A 23,013-nucleotide genomic window follows, 5' to 3' on the forward strand; every position below is an offset into this window, starting at 1 on the left:
CCTTTAACTTTTAATCCGCGACACTACAGAAATGCCGGGAACTTTATTGTTTCTATGATGGGGTGCATTGACGACTTTCATTTCTTCCGAAATTCCAATGAATGCTTATTATTTTAATAAATTTGCAGCATAATAAATTATTTTTTGCCAAAATATTGTTGTTTTTGTGCAAAATATATAGCAGAAATAAATAGCATTGAAAAAAAAAACAATTTTGGTCGCATGGCAATTTTATATCGAAACTATTTTGTTCAGTTTGAAGATTCATCTGATTTTAAACTGTATTTGATTAGCACACATTTTAACAAACAGAAGTATGTTCCAAAAATTGTAACATAACGTTTGTATTAAAGAAAGTGCTGCGCGCAAGTTAACGTAAACATTCATGGTGCAAACATTAGTCATGTAAACATTTTTGTGTAAACAAACGCGTCCACAAACATCATACGGTTGGGAGTGTTGTTAAAACATCCGCTTGTTTTAATAATTGTGTACCACAGGTTGTAGCCCGGTTTCATGTTAAACTTCCATCCACATTCAGCACAACGTCCGAGTAGCAGCATAACAGGTGGTGTTGGATCTATAGAGAAGTACAGGAAGTAAGCAGATGGCTGTGCAACAAAATTTGACACCACAGACAGTTCTTGCACGGAGTTGGTTATTATGACTTGTATATTAGCTCAGATCACGACATCAAGAGTGAGGATGGACAGGTAATAAATTGAGCATGCTTAACCTCTTCGTGCAGTCACCTACTTCAAAAACAGTAGAAGTATCAGAAATTGTAAAAATGTTGAACCTTACAAGCATGGGATGTTTTTCGAATGGGTTTTATAAACACACCTTGTAATAACTTGCCGGTTTAAATCGTGCAAGTTCTGTTAGAAACGTGCAAAACGTTTTTGGCAAGCGACACTACAACACATGGCGTGCAGTTGTCATTTGCGTTTTGCCCCGCGGCCGATTGAAATTGCTAGTTTGGTTAAAATGCATATGGCGCATTCTGATTTAAGCTCTCGTGTTGTAGGATATACTATGTCCTGTGTACCGTTCTGGTTAGCTATACAAAGCTCGTTGGGAAACCCGCTTAAAGCTCTTTGCATGTATCTGTTATATGGTTAACAGCTTGAACGAGCAGCTTAGTAGAACTGCAGGCGGCAGAGAAGGTTGTTTCCATCAGTAGATCGGATTTCGGTGATAATATATAGGAAGGAAATGGAATCTATCTGCTGGGAGAATGTGTGCATATCGGTTTAACCCAGCAGTGTGAGACCAAATGTATTTGTTTTTACCTATAACAGCATAAATCAGGCTTCTGAACTGATTTGAAAGCGTTTCATTTTTCAAAAAGACTAATTAAAGCTTACAAACTGACGGAGTGACGAAGTATTTGCTCAAAGCGTGCTCGGGAACCCGCATTAAACGTTTACGTAACGCGCCTTATTTGGATCCGGTCATCACACAATGAAATGTGCTCGAACGACCCAATCTGTGCATCGCAATTGCGGAAAGTGGAAAACGTGAATTGCTTGAGTGTGGAGAACTGTTTCACTTGATCATATTTCGAACGTGTTGTTTGTTGTGCATTGTGCTCGCTTCCGGTAGCTGTTACGTCATAAAACACAGTGAAAAAAATTGTCATGAAGTTTTGTGTTTTGCTGCCGAGCGCGCGAAACGCTTCTTACGCAAGTTGTGTTTTGAAAACAAGTCGGTACAAGAACTTAGTCACTACGGTTGACTGCACGAAGCTCGTTATGAAACCCGCTTGAAGCTTGCAAAGTCGTGCATGTAACAAGCGATATGGTTGACTGCACGAAGCTCGTTAGGAAATCCGCTTTAAGCTTGCAAAATCGTGCATGTAACAAGCGCTATGGTTGACTGCACGAAGCTTGTTATGAAACCCGCTTTTAGTTTGCAAAGTCGTGCATGTAACAAGCGATATGGTTGACTGCACGAAGCTCGTTAGGAAACCCGCTTTTAGTTTGCAAAGTCGTGCATGTAACAAGCGATATGGTTGACTGCACGAAGCTCGTTATGAAACCCGCTTTTAGTTTGCAAAGTCGTGCATGTAACAAGCGATATGGTTGACTGCACGAAGCTCGTTAGGAAACCCGCTTTAAACTTGCAAAGTCGTGCATGTAACAAGCGATATGGTTGACTGCACGAAGCTCGTTAGGAAACCCGCTTTTCGCTTGCAAAGTCGTGCATGTAACAAGCGATATGGTTGACTGCACGAAGCTCGTTAGGAAACCCGCTTTAGGCGTTCAAGTTACAAGTTTTCATAACAACACGAACATCTCAGCACAGGTGCAATAGATAAACGGCGAAAAACATTGGCTAATGAATATTTTAACGCACACTCAAACTGCTGTGGAAAAAGGTTTTAATTCGAGACCTTCGGGCCATCCGTTCCGCTCCATTACACAGGTTGTATGCCAGTCTAACGTTTAGATCAAGCAGAAGTGAAGCACGGTGTCGAGTCGAGTTCACTTTGTGCAGCCGCAAAAACGTTTTGAACAAAGCACAAATGAATAATGTAGTCTGAACGCGCTGCAGTTACAACTTCGCTGCGTTATAGGCTTTTTATAAGATCTTTTTGTAGTTGCATATGAGGTATAGGGTCTTACAGCAACATTTTAAGAAACGTAGAACAGACGCAATGTTTTGATAAACATCAAAACAGCGACAAAATAACTTCATCATAGCTGACGAAAATTTATTCAAAACAACGCACTTATGATGGTAACAGCGGTTCTTAAACGTTTGCAGTACAAATGTGTGTAAGTTCTTGCCGTTCTTACCTACTTTTTGAGTTGGTGTAGTTCTGCTGTAGTGTGTCGCTACTCGCTAGTGTGCAGTGCTTCCGATTATTGCATAACATTTCATATTTATTAGGTTATTCATTCAGTAATGTACAAACACGTGCACGTAGAGTTGTTGGACAAAAACAAAATGTCTATTAAATTTGCATAAAATCTAGTTTTTACTGGGCTATGTTCATTAGTGAAGCAATGCACAACCTTGCAATTAGTTTGTGTCCAGTAACGACAGTTCGCAGTACACTAGTTTTCTAAGTGGCACTCTGCAAACGTTGTGCGCAGTTTTAATACAGGAAATTACTGCAACCATAACCCCACTGTTAAAAGTGCGGAAGAATAATAAACTAGGGCCATCTAAACGAAAACTTTCAATAGCTATGCTTTGTGGTCTCTTGTGTCTGTGATTAGATTGTTGCGTAACAAACATTTCATCGAGATACAATTACCTTATTGTGACGTAGAGCACCTTTGGGACGTACTTGGCGAGGTGAGGTGAAGCATCGTAAAGAAAGTTTAAGATTTCAGTTCTAAAGTCCAACTCTTTTGTTTACAATGTTGACATGTTGGGTTGTTACTAAGCAACGTTACTTTATCTTTTCGTGTTGAAACTATGGAATGTTGATTGAACGAAAGAAAGTTTAGTAAAATTATGTAAAGGTAAATTCATGCAGTCGGATTGCAGTTTGGTAAATGTGGACAGGCAAAAGTGCCAGTTTTGTTTAACAGACTGTAAAGAGACTACAAGACACCTGACAGATCTGACAGAACAAGCTGTATACAGTCACAGCAACACAATAAAACACGATAATTAATATCCAAGACCTTCTAGCTGAAAAGTTCAGTTTGTTTCTGTCACAATTGAAAATGTTACGTCATATTGAGTTGAAATAAAGTGTAAAGTGAAGTGCACTCAACAGTCTTTTGAACCTGGCCTTCTTGGGCTGGGGTATATGTGCGTTAAAACTCAGTAACGCTTGTGTAGGTCTTTACTTATACTTGATTTCCTCTTTACTTTCTACACGTTATTATCATCACTTCGTCATTTCCACGTGGTGGTCTGTTTATTGTGATGACACAATAAGGGATTTCCGGCTTCAAACTTGCGCATAAATCTGCTTATCAGCATCAACATTAACAGATGACTGATTACTTTCGGGTTTCATATTTAAATTATTTCTCCTGAGATTTTAGTTTAATTCCGTAGAACGCACATTCCACATTAACACTGTGGCTTAAGCCGAAGTGTTATGGAATATTTTGTGTTACGAAACAAAAATCTTTGCAAACTTCAAATAACTTTTTATTCTTTTTTCTACAGAATCTTCAGGACTTTAAATAAAGATCTGTGATGTAATAATGAGCGCTGTTGGTAGTTCTGTGATGTCATATTTGGACAGCGGCATTTTGAATGCGCTCAGGAGTTATCTGGTGCCATCTGGTGACAAGAAGAAGATGGAAAAGACGGCCACTAGCTGGAGCCCTCACGAATGCGAGCACCCGCTTAATTCGCTTAAACCTGATTCGAAAACTGAACTGGGAAAGAGATTAAACCGCATTTACGGGTGAGCAAAAAGAATTTCTTTTTTCTTATTTCTTTTTTTTTGCATTTTTTAAGTATTTTTTTCTGACAGTGGAAAATACGGCGATTGGCTCCGATCTTTTGGCGTCACGCCATCTTGGGAAACCCCCTGTGACACGTTGGAAATCCATATATGGCATGGATACCGTCCCAACCCATGCTCTGTGTGGTACAGCTTAAAAAGGTGGGATTTATTTGAATAGATCTTCAGATTTTGTAGACCTATTGTAACCAATGCAAGGAATTTTAACGTAACTAAAAGGAATTGCCTTTTTCAATAAATGAGTGTTTAAGCATGAGCGGTATTCGTTTTTAAGAATGCACTAAATTTTCATGAAATAATAACCAAGCCGCAAATAGCTTGTTAAAACGTTGCCGAATACAAAGTTTTGGATTGCACAATTGGCGAATTAAGTAGAATCTGCTGGATCAAAAAAATTCCGATCACCAAACGATCTTTAGTTTCCCATGCGCCAATCAAAACTTGACGTTTCAAAGAACCTTAATCAACTTGATTTGCACTCGATTGGTGCATCAACTTTTTATTAACTGTAGCTGTTTATATTTTGCTTTCAGTGCTTTTTATCCGACCAACGAAGCAATCAACATTTGGACGCATTTTATCCCTTTCCTCATGATGTTGTACAGAACCTACCGTATTTTCACATCGCTTGATGATCCAACAAACATCATATACTACCCCTTCTGGATTCACTGCTTTGGTAAGATTTTTGATAAAAGGTCCTTGAAAGATTGTTGTGCTCATCACGTACAATATATTTTATCTTTATACTGTTTTCATTAACTTACTTTATTATTGAGTCCGCTTTTACTAAGGCAACAATTTTGTACCAGAGCTGAAAAGACACCCTTGTAAAGACAAACGTAACGGAATGTTTTCATTAAATCATCCAATAGCGTAGATCTCATCAGTGCAGCTGGTGACAAGACATCTGCTGTACCGGCCAGTGTAGCCATCTAGCAGTACTCCAGTTTGTGGCTTACTTATCTCTTATTTCATTGATGCTTTCATATATTAATAGGCATTTCCACTTAACACACCGTTTCAACTTGCTTTACAGGATGCTGCTATGTGTTAATAGTCAGCTCATTAGCTCATGTCTTTAACTCTTTATCCGGCCACGCTCAGGAGTTCTGCATGTGTTACGACTACGGAGCGATATCGGTGTACGGGTTAACCAACGTCATCGCATACGAGCTCTATGTTTGTCCAAGAAGCTGTTTCTTCGCCACAAGTAAGTTTGCCTACATTTGTTTGTGACTGCTTGGGTTTCGACCGAGAAAGTTAATTAACTCCGCGTGATTTTTTATCAAATAGCCTCCAGTCCTTTTTGATAAAGTGTTGTTTCGCATAAATACGCGAGTTTGGATGCACCTTGCGTAAAAATCAGCACAGACAACTGTTATAACGTAAACTTCCTGTAAGAAAAGAATCATGACAATTACTGTATCTTAAGCTACTTGACGTTAAAATTCCGGACATTGAGAGTGTGTTTTTAAATTATTTCCGGACATAGATTTTTACGCCCGAATTCCAGACATGTCCGGAAAATTCCGTACGCCTGATAACTGTAGTTGACAATCGCCTCCCAGCAAAGAACGCGTATTTTCCATTACAAAACTCTCCTTATTTCTGCAGATCTTTCCACTCTTCAGTTCGTCGTCGGTTTCACATTCCTTGGTTACGTGACAAACGGTTTAAGTTGTTGGTCGCGTCATCCGAAATGTCCCTACTACCTCATTCTTAGATTCCTGCCGATCGGGTTGTGCTACGTCATCACCTCCCTTCCCTGCGTAGTCAAGTAATATATATAGAAGTGACGTCACAATTCGGTGACATCACAGTTGCTTCGTCATTGTTGATAGTTGCTCAAAATAGTGGTTCTTTACCTTTTTATAATTGTTACCAATGAGAGGAACCTGAATAATCTTATTTATCACTTTTCAAAGCATTAAATTATGACATATACTTACACCCTATAATTGTATGTACTTGGGGACAAAATTCCGTTCTTGTAGGTATTTCACCGGTCTGACGCAGAACTCATCGGATTTTGGCGGACCCATAATGTGCAATGTCGGTTTGGGGGATTTCCACTGGTTATTTCCCGTGCATTGTCTAATGTATTTTTTCTCCATCTTTTTCACCACAACCCGTTTTCCGGAGAAATATTATCCAGGTCAGTTGAATTTCAGGTTAATTTATTAATTCCAAGGCTTGTAAAGACAGCAACAATTCCCCAACATTATTTTTAGAGATGTTTTTTAACATTGTACACGAATGTGCTCATTGTAAAAGCATAGAGCCAATAAATGGTAACCTGCAGACAGTGCACAACGTTTTTACCTATAAGGTCTCATCAGTGCAGCTGGTGACGAGAGATATATCTTACTACATTCCGGTTTGTTGGAATTAACAGGCTAAAAAGCCATGTCCCTCCTATTCTGTTCGATGTCACAACTGGGCATAATTCATTTTTTAATCTGACGTTTCATATTAAGTTAAATGTGTAATATTGACTGATCATAAAAATGAAGAATTTTTTTCGTTTTACAAAACACGATATATGGAGTAATTTACGGAGTAGTTCCCGCTTTACACAATCTTCACTATGTTGTTCTGCAGGGTCGTTTGACATCGTTGGTCACTCACATCAATTCTTCCACATCTTTATCGCACTCGGACTTTACACACAAAATCTTCTTGTGGAGAATGTACTGAGGGAAGTTGACCAACAAATTGTTGAAAAGTAAGTTAACCTGTACAAGACGGGATACGAACCCACAAACTATTTTTCAGGGGCCAGCCAAACTAGTGATAATCCACGTTTCTAAACTTTTCTCTCGTTTTAGAGATAAAAAAAATATGTTTGAATTTCTAGGTGATAGGTGTAGGTCATAGATTTAAAACGCAGACTTGGTTTTCAACCTTATTTGTCGTTGATTCTACTGCAAGAGCACCTGCTGTATTGCAATTGCTAAGAAATATAATTTATTGGAAGATAAAATAAGATTAACTTAAAAGTGTTTGTCCATCAACAACATGCCGGTTTTTGTCCTACAAATCGTACATTCCGGAAAAAACAAACAAACTAATACTCACTCTATATAAAGTGGCCTAAAACTCTTATAAGTTATATAAGCTATTGCTGCCAGCCATCATTTCAAGTTTATAGAGCTCTTCTGGCAAATGCATTTTTATCCGACGTTTTGACGTCCTATACAGGTTAAAACTCTTCTATTGACTGTTCTCTCGTTTTTAGCAATCTTGCCGCTGAGGATATTTCAGTTTCTCCTTGGAACTCTCTCTATCCGATCTCAATGTACGTTGTGGTGTCAGCAATCTTGGTGTGCACCTTTTCAAGCATGCTCGGTAAAGATCTTCACCACAGGAGGGCGAAAAAGATCAAATGACACGTCATGAAGTGATGACGTCATCGAGTTTTAGTTAAGCAATGTTTTATGTACGTTTCATTTCCTATATAGTGCAAGAGATTTTAGCAACATTTTTTATCATAATATACACTGCAATGTTCGAAAAATGTGGTGTTTTTTGTCAATTTTTTAAAAGCAGATTTTTCACAACGAATTCCTTTTACAGCAAGCTTACTAAAACAGTTTCAGATGACCCAAATCAGTACAAATCTACTTACTTGGGCAAAACACAATTCATGTTTAAAAAATTTAAATGATAAAACCAATTTCAAGCCGTTCTAAACCAAAACGAGATATTATTGGCTACTGTAACCTTTCTGCAGTTACTAGCACTGCAGGCTTTTTGGAGGTCTATAAAAAAATGACTAGCTACGCTAACTAAGCGAACTACTGGAGTTTTAACACGCCTAGTCTTAAAGTCAGAAAATTAAATGCAAAAACAGTGACTATTTTGCTATTATGACGTAATAGAAAGCGTTGTTTTACTTGCTTTGCATATATTAGAAAAAAAAGACGGGTTAACTGTAAATTCCAAAATGCCTTTGGATTTCTTTCGTAGCGAATCTAATATTCTGAAACGCAAGGGTTACACGCTGGGTCAGGATTTGGGAGAAGGGAGTTATGCAAAAGTTAAAAGTGCGACCTGGATTCGGCCTGGACAAGAAAAACCACTCAAAGTTGCTTTGAAAATCATCAACGAAAACGAAATACCGAAAGATTTTAAGGAGAAATTTCTACCAAGAGAACTGGAGATTGTAAAAATGTTGGATCATAATAATGTTATCAAGACGATGGAGATTTTTACCGGAGGAAAAAAGATTTTTTTAACACTTGAATTTGCTGGACACGGCGATCTGTTGGGCTACATACAGTTGCGAGGTCCATTGCGTGAAGATGACTCCGCTGTACTTTTCCGGCAGATTGCATTAGGGCTGCAGTATTTACACGACAACGGAGTCGTGCACCGAGATTTGAAATGCGAAAACATTTTGCTGAATAATAGTGACGTTGCAAAAATCGCTGATTTCGGATTTTCAAGGAAAATGTCGGTAAAAGATTTGAGTTCAACGTTTTGTGGCAGCGCGGCTTATGCAGCCCCGGAAATTCTACAGGTAATCACTTTGCTATTTTTTTGGTCGTAATACAGATAAATAACTAGAAATTTTTAAGACCGCAATATACCAAAATTTGGACCACAATTTATACTTTAATAAAACTCCGTTTTTTGTCAGTCGGTTCTATCACAAAAGTCACATTTTTCAGCCGGTTCTTTTACAAAAAGTCCATTGACAGTACCCAGTAATGCTAACCGGTTCGCTGATCTCCTAAAATCTCGTGAGACGGTTCTAGAGAACCGGCTGAATCCTACCACTGTTCTATATCAATTTTTAATGATATTTTATCTTGTTTCAGGGCGTCCCTTACAAAGGAAATGTTGCAGATATCTGGAGTCTTGGTGTGATTTTGTTCATAATGAACTGTGGGATAATGCCTTTCCGCGATAAGAACATGAAAACGTTAGTGTTGGATCAGAAATCGCCACTCAGGTATCCACAAAAACTCAACAAATCCCTCAGTCCTACGGTGAAATCACTCATGCAGAACATGCTGCAGTACATCAGTTCACAACGATTCAACCTGTCTGAAATTTTAAACCACGGGTGGGCGACAAAGGGCATTCTGGCCCCGTAGAAACCCGACCCTGTTTTGGAGATTTCAGAGGAGCGCGTAACTTGAAAATCGCATCAATAAACTGGTCCCACTCAAAAACGTCCAACTGTTATATGGGCGATGAAGGTTATTTTGTTAAGTTTTATCCTAGTTGGATGAAATAAAGCCTAAATCAAGTTTATAGATCTCTAATGGCATGCGCGCATTCAGTGTTGTTTACCCTGATGAAGACGACCTGTGTAGGACGTCGAAACGTCGGAATAAAATTACATTTGCCAGAAGAGCTCTATAAACATGATATTATATCGACTGATTTTTTTGTGCAGGCAGCTATTAAATCATCATTTAGTAAAACATTTGTTCCTAGATTTGAGCAGTTATTTTTAAGTCACCACAGAGTATGGTTGAAAATGCATTTAAGATAGTAAACGAAGCAGTCTTCGACCATTAAACAACTATGGTTCACATATGTTGCAAACACAATCGAATTGTCATTGGTCAGCAAATGCCGTAAACTGACAAAGTATTTAAGGCAAAGTCTTGTTGCTTTGGAAATCAAGATATGTCGGAAAAACAAGATCGAGCAAAAACTTGAACTTGTGTTTTAGGCAAAAAATGTTCGTGTAAGAGCATTTAATACAAAATGCTTTTTGCCCAACAAAGAGTGTTGGTTAACAGTTGTTGTGAATTTAATATTATTGACAATCTTAAACAAACAATTTCTTGTTTCATTCGATTCTTGGCTTCAACAAAAACCACACGAATTGCAATTTTACAAAAGCAGCAAAAATGTGTTGAACTTTCACCTAGTATCATTGAACTGTAATAAGCATGGGAATGTTATTTCTTCATTTTTGACGGTGTCATTTTTTCTTTCTTTTCTGCCTCTAACTTCGCTTTTTCCTCTTCATATTCCAAACATAATTTGTCAACCGCTTTGCTGTTAAGGATTGTAATCACAGTTTTGCCATCCTGTCTGGTCAAAGTTGAGAGTTCAACCTGGAAATTTTTTTGTATCTTGTTTGTGTCAAATCCCACCATCATTTGTTAAATGCAAACCAAAATCAGTGGAAGTTAAGTTTCAGTAACACAATAGAAAGTAGCTTTCCATCTATATCAGTGGTTCTCAACTAGGGCCCATGGTCAGTGAGCTATTTTCTTTTACAATGCTCAGAATTAAGTGTATGTTGCAAATGACCCAATTTCCTAATTTAATCGACTATTTCTCACATTATTTGTCCATATTGAGGTTTATTTTTAGCAGATCATGCACTTTACACTTTAGTTGAGTTTGCTACATACATTTTTTGGTAGGGCGGCTCAGGTCTTACAAGGGGACTTAGGGGGACAAGAGGCTCAAAAGCTACTATAAAGGGGCCACGGTGTATGAACGGTTAAGAACCACTGACATATAGTATTTTGTAGCCTTATAGGAATGTTACTATCAAGCTACATTAATTTCAGTGAATATATAATTCCAAAACCTGAGTAAGAGCAACAAACCACATGTCATGTATTCAGTTTGACGACGCACAGGAAGTAATTGTAAATCTTTTCAACCCTAGCCTTATGTACAGATACAACTAGTAGAAGTCAAATCGAAGTTTCAATGTCAACTCACCCGTTCCGACATAAGCTTGTTGGTGTCGAGAGTTTTGCTTAAAACCTTAATCGCAAGTTTTAAAGCTTCGTTTAAATTTGTTTCCCCTTCTTTGTATTCTTGTTTCAACATCGAAATTGCTGCCTGAAACAGGTTTTTAAAACAAAATGTAATTTTCTTTCAACTGATTATAAATATTTGTTCATTACTTTTGTTTGGCAAACCTCATAGTTTTGGGAACACTATACACGGACTTGAAAAGTAATTTAATCATAAACATTACTGCCAAGGTACTGGTGTATATAGAATACATCATGCGGATGTTTCAACAATGTCTGTTGTCATCATCAGCGCAGGTGTCAATCAAGCTGTAGAAGACGGTATATAAAGCACTAAGGGAAAAGTTCAGACATTTCAACAGGTTTCAACCTGCACTGATGATGACAACAGAGATTGTCGAAACGTCTGAACGATGTATTCTATATACACCAGTACCTTGGCAGTAATGTTTATGCTTAAACTCATAGTTTTAGTATGCTACATTTTTTTACACACATAGAATGTTATTTAAAAATCACAACCTTACAAGACCTGTCAAATGGAACCATTATGTTGATTTTAAATTACCTGAAAAATATTGGACAAAATTTACTAAGCATTGAGGATTGACTGAACAGAGCTCAATTCTATCTCAGAATAAGAATTGATGTTCAGAGTTTAGAAACTACCGAACATTCTATACCTGACTGTTATTTCCGATGCATGTTCCTTTCCACCCTCCATAGTTACCACTGGGATCTGACATATACAACTGGAATCCATAATGCTTATCCCAACCCATGTAAAGTACTGATATCCCGAACGGCCGCATACCTATGATACAAAAAAAAAACTTGTTACTACAATATTAAAACTACACAGTAAAGTTTCAAAAAGTATGTAGCAAATGCAAATTTTCAATAAATAATTGGAAATTTGCAAACAAAAAATACGTTTTGTTTTTTTGGGGCAGTTCGATTGACATAAAGTTGTCAAGACGATCCCAGTTTACAAGCGTCATGTTACAATTTTATGTTAAGACATATTTGCAAGAATGGCTACCATAGTGAGACATGAAATGTTTGTAATTGCAACAAACTTTTTGTTTAACTCACCTCCAAACTGTGTGTAAGCCTGTTTGATGTCACACAAATTAATGACAAGTTGTTCAACTGGAATGCTTTCTTGATAATTTAGTTTGTACCTGAAAAAAATCTGTGTTTAGGCACTTTTGAAGACAGGGTAAATTAAATGTTTCAAGTAGCATAAAAAACTTTGGGTCAAAAAAGTTTATTTGCAAAAAAGTCTTTTTTCAGCTGTACTATGTTGTGATTCTGTTTTCATTTTTGTTGACACTGAAGCAAGTATATAACATTTAGAGCAGCAACAATATTATTATTCCACCTTTGAGCAATTCTTCTAAGTTCAGTGACAAGAACATTAGCATCTGAGGTTATTCCAGCGACACTACAAGCAATATTGTCATCCAACGTGTAAATTTTATCCGATGAAAACACATCGTCAAGTAGTTTGTGAACATTTCGTTTTTCTGCAGCAATAACTACTCCATCATTTGCAAGAATTCCTAAACATGAACCTGCAAAATACGTCGCAGTCACAACTATTTAGTAAGAATGCCCTTGTTTTTACTTCAACTTCACTACAGAAAAAACATCAAATGAGCTTTAGTTGGTAATTGCTTTGTTGATTAGTTTGCCAAAAACCTTTAAATTATTACAAAGCATGCCGCTTGAGCCTCCAAATTAGCTTATTTTCACACATTATGTCAGGAAGATTTATTTATAGCAAGTAGACAATAAGTTGTTTGAGATACTAACAGAATTATTTGTTACGAAAAAGACAGCTATAACAGTGAAACATTTGCAGCAAGCAGACAGTACACTGTTTGAGATTGTTACAAAAAAGACAACTCACCTGCGTGTCCAATCGCCTCCATGGCATATTCCACTTGGTAAAGCCTGCCCTCCGGTGAGAAAATGGTCGTCCGGGAATCATATCTTCGAGACATTGTTCCAGCACAAAAATATTAATCTTACTTAAATCTGATGTAAAATGTAATAGAGCGCGTTAGTAATGTGTATTGCAAACTGCAATAAAACGGAAAGTAAAAATGGAAAACATTAAACACATATTTATGGATTTACACATAGGCAGTATTCATTGGTCAATTTCATGCAGAAGAAGATACAGAATAAACAAAGATAATTTCATTTATATGTTTTTGCAAAACATACCCAAGCAGCGTATTTTTCACATCTTTTAAATTATGCAAGCTTGTTTTGTTAAGACACTTCACTTTAAATAAGTACACTTTTGTTGTACAACAAAAAATGAAATAGTAATCAGGTTAGTAAGTTGAATTCAACGATTTAATTGTTAAACAGTAAACTAGGACATTTATTTTCAACCAAAAAACATTTATATGTGAATAAATAGCTCAACACATTGCAATAGCATGAAAAATACAATTACATTAATATTTGGTACAAAAAACTCTGGATTTATTGAACGAAAACATTGAAAAACTTGATTCAGGTTTATTACAAGCCCCACAAAGTGCAATGCAAATACACATAAGTGTGCCACTGAACAACAAAATGATTTACATCGCATTATCACAAATATTTACAGTTAAAGATGAAGTTACATTTTAACACTTAATATAATACCTTGTTGAATTGAGTACACAATATATTTAAACACAATAAAACTCTTTGTACACTTGTTCGTATATTGAAACTTGGTTTTGAAACAATTCCTTAAAAATCTAAACTGTCACACTATTGTACTCTTTTTAAAACTTGATGTTTGAACAGATATTGTTTGAGTGCGTTGTCCGAACCAGACATAAAGTCTTTCAGGTCACATGTGAAACAAATTCTACTTCTTTCAAGGAAAACATTAAATTGACATTTTTTGAAGAATTGGCAAAATCATGTCAAACTTTGGTCGTTTTGCAGCATCCTCATTCATACAAATTTTCATAAGTTTGCAGATATGCGGTGAGATTCCAGGAGGTATTGAAACCCTCATCCCTTCAAGAGCAATTCTCATGCCACATTCCATGTTCGAGAGGTCAGAAAACGGAACCTCTCTTGATACCATCTCCCAAAGAAGAATTGAAAAGCTCCACATATCAGCTGACTTCCGATTTATCTCTTCGTGTTTTCGTTGCAAAACTTCGGGAGCCATCCATGCCGGATTATACAGTTTGCCTGGTTCCTGAAACGAAAACTTCACATCGCCCATGTTTATTCTGCAATTCATGCCGTCCTCTATCATGATGTGCTTGCTGTTGATGTGAAGCCGAGGAATTATCGGGTCAAGTGAATGCAGAAATGATATTCCGTTTGCAATGTTGGTGGCAAACAACACAGCACGAAAGTGGTCAACTGTAACTGTTGACTCATGCAAAACATTATACAGAGAACCCACAGAGACATGTGGACTGACAGTTGCCAAAGTCTTGGGTGTGTTTACAATTCCCATCACTGGTAGAACATTTGGATGTGAGAATATTCTCAGTCGTAAATACTCTTCATGAAATTCCCGACTTTTTCTGGATGTAATTTCCCGAATTTTTAGGATCTTTGCCACAATTTCTTGTTGACCCCATCGACCTCTCCACGTCTCCCCTGAATGAGACGAAGCAATTTTTCCTTTCAAGTTGAGTTGACGAAGGTCAACATTTTCATGCTTGAGGGTTCCGTTCTTGGCACGGGTTCGGGTCGTACCAATAGAGACAACATTTTTATACTGGACATCATTCATGTCTTGGCCAAGAGTGGAAGCTAAGTCCTTTAGTTTCCGTGACAACTGAGGTCTTGCTCGGCTGAGAGGTGTCTGACCATATTTATTGCAAATTGTCACAAGACCTCCATTGGCAACCAATTCTTCAGCACAGACGGCGAACTGACCGAAACAAGCATAATGCAATGGTGTATTTCCATGCTCATTTATCGCATTGACATCGGCTTTTTGTTTGATCAACTTTTTCATGATTTCTAGATGACCCATCTGAGCAGCATTATGTAGTGGAGTATCGTCGCCCATATTTGCAGAATTGACTCGCGCTCCTCGATTTATAAGAATATCGACGATGTGTAGATGACCCTCCCTGCTTGCCCAATGCAGAGGACTGAACAAATGATCATCCCCTTGGTTAAGGTCATTCTCTGTGTTGTCCAACCAAACTTTTACAGCGACCATATTCCCATCTTTGCAATGAGTGAAAATATCATTCATTTTGCCCCAACAAAATACAACCCCTGCTAAAACGACTCGTTCTAAAGAGCAACAGTATATTTTGTGAACTTTATCATGTGGTTATAAATTTATTTTTACATAACATCCGAATAAACATGTTTTTTTGAAAATACTGACGCTAAAGTTCTTTTTTTCCTTTGTTAACAAACGATAAATTTATCGTGCACTGTACTAGTCGCATTCAGTGTTATTTACCCTGATGAAAGCGACCTGTATAGGACGTCGAAACGTCGGAATAAAATTACATTTGCCAGAAGAGCTCTACAATAAACTTGCTAAAAATGCTTGTCATGGTGTTTTTGCTTTCCTTGGGCATTGGCTGGTTGTTACACAAATAGTAGTAAAACACAAACACTCTTACCGGAACATGTTTAACAATCGCTGTACTCTTTTCATTTACCTGACAACACAGCTGATTAAATCATTAAATGCGCCCGAAAACAATTTTACAAAACTACATAATGACTCTGCTCCCCCGAAAACCATTTTTGGCAAAAAGGAGCATCCAATGAGAGCAACGTTTGTTCACTACAAAAATCAGCAAAAAATAATTTTATTTTATTTCGTACCTTAAACTTAAGTGTTTTTGTTAAAGAACGAAAACTATGAATTGTTTGGTTTAAGCAAAACCATTCGAAACGTAGCAAAAAAAAACGTGTCATTACATTTACATTCACTTTCACTAAAACGAACCAAGGTAAATTTCTTGACAGTTCAATTCTGGAATACAACAGATTGGGTCTGTAATTAACAAAGTGGTAGCATTGGCGCCTTGTTATTCATTATCATTATCATATGTTTTTGTTAACTAACTAGGCGAAGAGTCTGCAAATAGTTTGTCGCAATACTTAATGAGAACAAGTGTTTTTCCTCTAACCATCGTTCGTATTGTAGGCACGCCTGCCTCGATGGCGACTTGTTAAAGGCGGCTACAGTGTAAACTATGATGTTCATTGCAAATTGTTTGGTAAGTCTGATCTTTGCATCTCAATAACAGCTGACTGATTAACAGCCCCACAGAGTGTCTCTTCTTTCTTTGTATTCTTGAGTAAACGTTTCACAGGCGAACGATGAAATCAGATTCCACATCCCCAAAGGGAGAAAAATAGAAGAAATAGACTAATAGAAGACTTAAAAATAGCCTCCTAGAAGACTAAAAATAGTCTAAGAATAGACTCAGAATAGACCCAGAATTCCCCGGCGACAAAGTCGAAAATAAGCTATATATAGTAGAGCAAAATATTGGCTATTGCGTAAAACCTTTTTTCCTTTAAGTTATAGAATTCATTTTATGGCAAAGGTGCGATTTATAAAGTCGTAGCGCTCTCTAACCGAGCTGCTATGCTTCTTCTCAAGTACGAGCGGCTGTGTTCTACTTTAAACTTGAAACGGAAACGACAGTATAAACAAGAGGAAGTATGCGTAATGATGAACAAACACCTTATGTTTGTGCAGAACATTCCAGAATAACCAAGTGACTCAAAATATCTTATGACTTGCATGAGAACGGAAATACCAACACTTACATCCAGTTATAAAGAGGTTAAACACTTCCACTGCATGCTGTGCAACATTATTGCAAACAACATGCTAACGTTAGCCTAAACATAAACTTTGTGCACATTAATATCATGACCGCTACACTATTAGCATATGTGGTTTTGTTGTTACGCCATCTGTTTGCCATTGCTGGTTGGTTGTGTCACAGTAATGGCAAGGTCAATCGTTAAGTTTGCAGCAAAGTAGTTTGTCAGTGGTGTAACAGTAAGAGTTGCTTTAATACACCGGGACTGCAAATAATAAATTGTACGTAATGTCGAAATGCAATTAAACTGGACGCCATGATTTGCTTTCGTGAAGTTTGGTTGGCGAGATAGAACAGCACCCCATAAATTAAATCAAGAAGAAATACGGACAAAACAGGCAGGAAGATATCATGTTTGTTCACAGGCGAAATATAAGTTTTGTCATGCACAATATTTGTTTGGGGTAAACAAGGTTTTGGCAGTTCTCTATAGTTTATGGACTGTTACGGAATTTACAACCCTAAATCACAGACCAAGGGGCGTTTGCACACAGGGCTAGAATAAACACGCGTAATGTTTGAGCCACTTACTTAGGAGAAGTTCTTTCCAGGAATCAGCCAGTGGTTCTCAGCGGATGGTCGGTGATGACAGGACGTTGAATATATAAATCGCAGAACCCCAGGCCCATTGAAGGCGTAATACCGAATCAGCCGGTCACCAAGCATTCACCACCGGGTGATTCAGTATGGCCCCTTCAATGGACCTGGGGTACTGTGATTTATGTATGGGTGTGCCATGATCGCTGGTCTGCATAGACGCTTCAGGGCTGATCCCAGTTATGAATTTATGTTCATCTGAAACAGTTGCACATAATTTGTGAGTATTCAGAACGAAAAAGCTTAAGGAAGTTATTCTCCATTTATTGTTAGCTGTCAGTTGTTTGATATAACTCCTCGGAATTTAGTTTTAAAGTAATACATTTCATGCCAATATGCTTGTTGTGGATGCTTTCTTTATCCTTAATGAGCAATGGACTGGTCCACGATATTCATTTAATTGAACTAGAGGTCCACGGCCTGATTAGTTGAGAACCACTTTACATCTCGCTTGTCAGCAACAGTATAGCATGGGAATACTTTGTTAATTATTGATTAGTTTTTATAAGAGAAATAGTTCTAAGTATCACTTATCATTGCGTTAATATTAACAATATTACTTGAATGTAAGTGTAAAGTCATAACAGACTACAAGAATCAGCATCTGTAACTGCGGGGTGATGACCGACGGGTCTGTCTTTACTTATCAAATATACTCATAAAATACCTTTTTTGCAGTCTGTCAGCTTCGGTGTTAGTTACAGACCTCCTCCACTGTTTTTGTTGTTTTTGTCCGGTTTTGCGGCTGTTACTTTCTTAGTAATTTAACGTTTTTAACTTTTATGTGTATTTATCGTTTTTTTTCTTTTTAGACGGAAACTGACGATGCCTTTATAGGCGAAATTAATATTAATGTTGCAAATAAAACTTTACACTGACGCTGGTTTGCCTACTGTGTAGTAAAAAACGTACTCAACAAAATTCATGAAATCTTTACAAATCTTTTATGTTGAAACTTATAAATTAGTACCGGTAACTTTTATAGGACTTTTCCTGACAAAAACTATTTGTAAAAGTTGATTGAAGTAAAAACGTGGACCGGATGTGGAGCAAAGGATTTTATCTTTTTGTTTGTATTTTGGTTCTTTCCGCTGTGCTGGGTATGTTCATAATGTTTTCATCTTAAACACTAGTTATGTTTATTTGATCTCCGAAATGAAACCGTGTTACTATTTTAGCGATGGCAATTTTGGTAAAGCTTATAAATTATTTACGTACTGCTATCACATATGATTCGCAATTAGGGAAACTTATGCTGCCTATAATAAAATCCAACAAAAGTTGGTTATTTGACTAGCATTTTATACAGTGTGTGTAGAGCAGCGGTTCCCAAATAGGGTCCGCGGTCCTTTAGAGGTCCGTGAGGCAATTTTGGGGGGACCGCGAAGCGGTTGAAGCAATTCTATAATCTTATTTGGCGTCAGTTTGTGCCACTAAATAAGTTTAAATCAAAGTAGAATTGAGAATCGATTCTCTCCATTGCTAAACAATAGCCTTTATTGAATGACAACTATCCGAAAATGCAATTGTTCGCGCACAATCGTAATGTTTTTTGTCCTGTTTGTGATGTCATATGCTGTCTTTGGATGATTATTATGCGCAAATTTGCATAACTAGCTAAAATCCTGCAATCAACTTTCGTTTGTGTGAAATACACATTTAGGCTTAAGGACCGCGAGCCCTCGAAATAATGTCGAAGAGACCGTTTCGAAAAAAAATATGAAAAAGTTTGGGAACCACTGGTGTAGACGGAGCTTGTGTGCACGACAGCACAACAAAACATAAAGGGATAATAGCCAAGTGCAATCAAAGTTACTTGCTGTTAAAGTTTATAGATCCATTCCATTGCACTTTCAGGTAATTATGGGACTAAGGCAAGTGGAAACCAGGTTGATGGCAAAAGTAGAAGGACTCATCACGGCATCTTCACATTGTATTTAAGACGTGAGTTTTTTGGTAACGTTAAAAAATCAATTTAGGTGCAGATAAAATTTAAAATTAATGTTCCGGCTTTTGTAACTTGGTTTGAAAAAGCATTTTGCAAGATTTACACCTGTGTAATAAGGTTTTATAGTTTCTTTGTCTCGCCATAAATTTACTGCCTCGTGCAGCTTTATAGCCGGAAGGAGTTTGTTTATTCGGAGGCAGTCGACGTCAATGTACAAATATTTTTGACGATTAGTGACAACCACTGCGTTTTTGGAATTTAAAGTCCATCTTATTTTCGCAAACGCGTAATAATGCCTATTATGAGCAAAATAATTCTTATTGTAACCGATTATTTCATCTTAATTTGAATGCATGAATTTTATACTATGCTACAAATACGGAAGAAATTTGCAAACTTTATGCAAAAAAGTGCAAACATTTCAGCAACATTCAAATAGTTGAGGTAAATCGCACTTAAACGGGTTGACTCATTTTTCCTATTTGTTTTGCTTTCCCTTTTCACATGGCCGTGAGTTTGTTAATTTTTAACTTTTTTGTTTGTGTTTGTCAGACTTACAGTCTTACAATGTTGTACCGAGATTGTGCTTGTTAGTTTGCCGACCTTCGGAAAGAGAAAATAGCAGGCTTGCCGGTATGTTCTTTTTCACACATATTTGTGTCACATTTTTCCAAAATACAAGCAGATACTGTAAAAGCATGGAGCCAATAAATGATAAGCTGCAGACAGTGCACACTGTTCTGGGTGAGGCATGGATTTTTACCCGTTTTTTTACCCGCTCCCAACAAACTGGAGTGCCGAGTTGCCGGGGGCACGGTCGTATATTCACCAGAAACACCCACTAAAAGTCATTTTCACTTTACCTTCATTCCCGAATTTAATCGACTATTTCACATACTATATTGTTTATAGTGAGGTTTATCACGCTCATTTACTCTATGAGACCTGTTTAGGGCCAAAATTAATACCGCATTCCAACACGAGATTGCTATCTACATTTTAAGGGGGCCACATGGCCTTCATGGTAACGGGGGCCACGAGGCCAAAAAGTTACTTTAAGGGGGCAATGGTCCACGAAAGGTTGGGAACCACTGGGCTAAACATTTCACTAAGTTGTTTTTTTACCATTACATGTGCATATTGTTAAGAAATCTTTTCAAACTATATAGCACTTTTAAAAGTTATTAATTGCACATACAATTTCTTTACATTGTGAAATTCACATAAAAATCGAGACGTAATTTAAACTTTAAAGCATCAGAATTAATATCTGCATTACTTAAAAAAAAATGTGCAAAGTTTTAGAGTTTAGCATCACTGTGGACTTTACCCACAATGCACTTTTTGATGACGTTTAAAGATTTTTACATCACAGAGCAGACGGAAATTAAACCCAATCAATCACCTTTAACTCCTACTTGTGTTTAACCTAATAACATGTTTTATTGATTTTTCAGCGATGTTGTGTGTCTACTGCCGACGAATGAAGGTTTCAGCCGTACTTTGACTTTCCTTGTGTGTATTTCCCACCACACTCTCACGCGTGCAAATACACAAGCATTAATTGCACCATAATTATCGCTTTGTCAATAATTGCGTAACAAGGGCCCTGTGTTTACCAATGTTGAAACTTAAAATAACTTTCCCTGCAACTCTCATGCTGTAAAATAAGCAAGTTGAACACAAAGTTTAAATCTTAGGTTATTTAACACAGTTTAAATCAATTTTTCAAATCTGTTAAATCTCTAAATCAAAACTAAATCTGTTTAAATCAAAGTTAAAATCTACTTTGTTACAAAATAAGTCGTCACGCAATTCGCTGCAGCAAGGAACCATGCACTGCCAATGCGCTTTGCCAAAATTTTCTGGAGGCCAATTCAGCAATTATCACAAAATTGTTTCGCAATTTAAGAGCATTAATTTGTAGAAACCGCAATAAACTAATACTGCACTTATTGTAGTTGGTCAAACTAATTAATATTTGTTGTGTTTTCAACATGGTGTTTTTTGTCACTAACTTTGTCCATTCTGCTGCTAACTGTATTTCACGGGATTTAAACCTATGACCTGTGGTTTAAAAATATTTCATGTCTAAATGTGCATCAAGATTCAATTCGGCAATATGTTGTGCATTAAACGTATAAATTTGTGGTTTTCGAAGGACGCTATGTTTTGTAATGTGACCACTGGATGTCCCACAAGAGCTTAATTTAAAAGATTTTAAATCATTAAATGAATTACTTCGTAAAATGTATAAAAACGTGCACTTGTTTTGTCTATTGTGACCAAATAAACAAACACCTGGTTATAAAATACTGAGACGTGTTAGTGACAAAGAAATGTCTTTGACTGAAATAATGGAAAAGCACTTGTGGAAATTATTTAGAGGAATATGACATTTTAGGTAGAGCTACTAACACCATAACGCAAATGACAACCAAAAGTCGATTGGGTTATATCTCCAAAAATGCTCACGGTTAGGGCTATTAGGGTTGGGGTAAGGTATTAGCACTTAAAATTCAATAAAATTAACCCAAAAAATTAGTTACTAATGTCACAATTTTAAAAACTTATTTCCCAACCCAACTCATTGATAGACGCGAAATAAAAAAATCAGCTCTTTACGCCTACTTGTGAAAGCGAATCTCCCGAGGTTGTTATAGTGTTAGTAGCGCTACCGATATTTTAATGTTTGCAAGTTTAGAAAGAGTTGGCATGGCAACAAAATTCTGGAAGTAATAAATAATGTTGAACGAGAAAAACAAGTCTATTGTGACGTATTCAAGTATATTGATATTCAAGTATAAACATTTCCGTGCTAACATTGAATTTAAACAGCTCGCCACGAAACAATCTCTTGTTGCAATCAAACCACATTCGGTTTACACATTTTTTCTTGTAAGCACAAACACAAGAAGCGTGTTAATAAGCTATTGCTGCCAGGAATAATGTATAAACAAGTATTGCTCATCCAGCAGTTTTATTATAATTAATCGACGTTCCGATGTCCTATAACTTATAGCCTACAAGACGCCTTCATATGTATAATGGCATACCTTGCAAGTCAAATATTAACAACTGCTGGATGAGCAATTCTCGGTTATACTAGAAATTTGTTTCAAGGTCAACTGTTTTAAAAATTCGCCAGAAAAAGGTTAAAGAATTTCTGCGATAAAAAAACCAATAACTCCATGGTTCGTTTCTTTTTCCTGTTCATTTCGCCGAAATGACCACAGTGACTGATCAGTAGAGGAATTAGAAAACATAGAAATGCCATTGAAGCATAACTGTGAGCCAAAACTAATTTCAACATCCCGTTCTAAATGTTGCGCATAAACTGGAAATAATCTTGAATTTAACGCATGGTTGGGTTGCATTGTGGGAACCACGTTCCAAACCCCGGGTGGGGGGATATTTCTGGCTCCTGGCTAT

At 37.0% G+C, this 23,013-nt stretch overlaps 4 protein-coding genes and 1 long non-coding RNA gene across 5 annotated transcripts; 3 read left to right on the forward strand and 2 right to left on the reverse strand.

The window, feature by feature from the left end:
• Nucleotides 1-510: 510 nt before the first annotated feature.
• On the forward strand, nucleotides 511-7,961 carry LOC145233896 (membrane progestin receptor gamma-B-like). The gene is made up of 9 exons (XM_080098665.1): nucleotides 511-713; nucleotides 4,138-4,381; nucleotides 4,451-4,582; nucleotides 4,975-5,120; nucleotides 5,481-5,654; nucleotides 6,059-6,221; nucleotides 6,439-6,599; nucleotides 7,046-7,169; nucleotides 7,683-7,961. Exons 2-9 carry the CDS (start codon nucleotides 4,176-4,178, stop codon nucleotides 7,831-7,833), a joined length of 1,257 nt encoding a protein of 418 aa, XP_079954791.1. The 5' UTR covers nucleotides 511-713; nucleotides 4,138-4,175; the 3' UTR covers nucleotides 7,834-7,961.
• A 44-nt stretch (nucleotides 7,962-8,005) lies between these two features.
• LOC145233900 (testis-specific serine/threonine-protein kinase 1-like) lies at nucleotides 8,006-10,146 on the forward strand. The gene is made up of 2 exons (XM_080098670.1): nucleotides 8,006-8,966; nucleotides 9,268-10,146. The coding sequence occupies exons 1-2, from the start codon at nucleotides 8,391-8,393 to the stop codon at nucleotides 9,544-9,546; spliced, it is 855 nt and encodes a 284-aa protein (XP_079954796.1). The 5' UTR covers nucleotides 8,006-8,390; the 3' UTR covers nucleotides 9,547-10,146.
• Nucleotides 10,147-10,232: 86 nt separating this feature from the next.
• LOC145233903 (proteasome subunit alpha type-4-like) lies at nucleotides 10,233-13,193 on the reverse strand. Its single transcript, XM_080098674.1, has 6 exons — nucleotides 13,100-13,193; nucleotides 12,569-12,761; nucleotides 12,280-12,368; nucleotides 11,868-11,998; nucleotides 11,147-11,269; nucleotides 10,233-10,524 (listed from the first exon to the last, which is right to left on the reverse strand). The coding sequence occupies exons 1-6, from the start codon at nucleotides 13,191-13,193 to the stop codon at nucleotides 10,366-10,368; spliced, it is 789 nt and encodes a 262-aa protein (XP_079954800.1). The 3' UTR covers nucleotides 10,233-10,365.
• A 33-nt stretch (nucleotides 13,194-13,226) lies between these two features.
• Nucleotides 13,227-15,487, reverse strand: LOC145233902 (scaffold protein ILK-like). Its single transcript, XM_080098673.1, has one exon. The coding sequence runs from the start codon at nucleotides 15,428-15,430 to the stop codon at nucleotides 14,087-14,089; it is 1,344 nt and encodes a 447-aa protein (XP_079954799.1). The 5' UTR covers nucleotides 15,431-15,487; the 3' UTR covers nucleotides 13,227-14,086.
• Nucleotides 15,488-18,589: 3,102 nt separating this feature from the next.
• On the forward strand, nucleotides 18,590-21,252 carry LOC145234773 (uncharacterized). The gene is made up of 4 exons (XR_013861347.1): nucleotides 18,590-18,733; nucleotides 19,491-19,577; nucleotides 20,134-20,214; nucleotides 21,039-21,252. It is a non-coding gene; the product is annotated as an uncharacterized LOC145234773 (long non-coding RNA).
• The last annotated feature ends 1,761 nt before the right edge of the window (nucleotides 21,253-23,013 follow it).

Source organism: Phallusia mammillata, chromosome 6 (assembly GCF_965637545.1).
Source record: "Phallusia mammillata chromosome 6, kaPhaMamm4.hap1.1, whole genome shotgun sequence".
Classification (NCBI taxonomy): domain Eukaryota; kingdom Metazoa; phylum Chordata; class Ascidiacea; order Phlebobranchia; family Ascidiidae; genus Phallusia; species Phallusia mammillata.

Bases quoted from the DNA above. Each gene is read 5' to 3' on its own strand.
- LOC145233896 (XM_080098665.1), top strand. From the start codon at position 4,176: ATGAGCGCTGTTGGTAGTTCTGTGATGTCATATTTGGACAGCGGCATT. The intron at 4,382-4,450 runs GTGAGCAAAAAG...TTTTTCTGACAG, and splicing joins AGATTAAACCGCATTTACGG to TGGAAAATACGGCGATTGGC. The intron at 5,121-5,480 runs GTAAGATTTTTG...CTTGCTTTACAG, and splicing joins CTTCTGGATTCACTGCTTTG to GATGCTGCTATGTGTTAATA.
- LOC145233900 (XM_080098670.1), top strand. From the start codon at position 8,391: ATGCCTTTGGATTTCTTTCGTAGCGAATCTAATATTCTGAAACGCAAG. The intron at 8,967-9,267 runs GTAATCACTTTG...ATCTTGTTTCAG, and splicing joins CAGCCCCGGAAATTCTACAG to GGCGTCCCTTACAAAGGAAA.
- LOC145233903 (XM_080098674.1), bottom strand. From the start codon at position 13,193: ATGTCTCGAAGATATGATTCCCGGACGACCATTTTCTCACCGGAGGGC. The intron at 12,762-13,099 runs GTGAGTTGTCTT...CGTATTTTGCAG, and splicing joins GGAGGCGATTGGACACGCAG to GTTCATGTTTAGGAATTCTT. The intron at 11,999-12,279 runs GTGAGTTAAACA...TTTGTATCATAG, and splicing joins GGCTTACACACAGTTTGGAG to GTATGCGGCCGTTCGGGATA.
- LOC145233902 (XM_080098673.1), bottom strand. From the start codon at position 15,430: ATGAATGATATTTTCACTCATTGCAAAGATGGGAATATGGTCGCTGTA.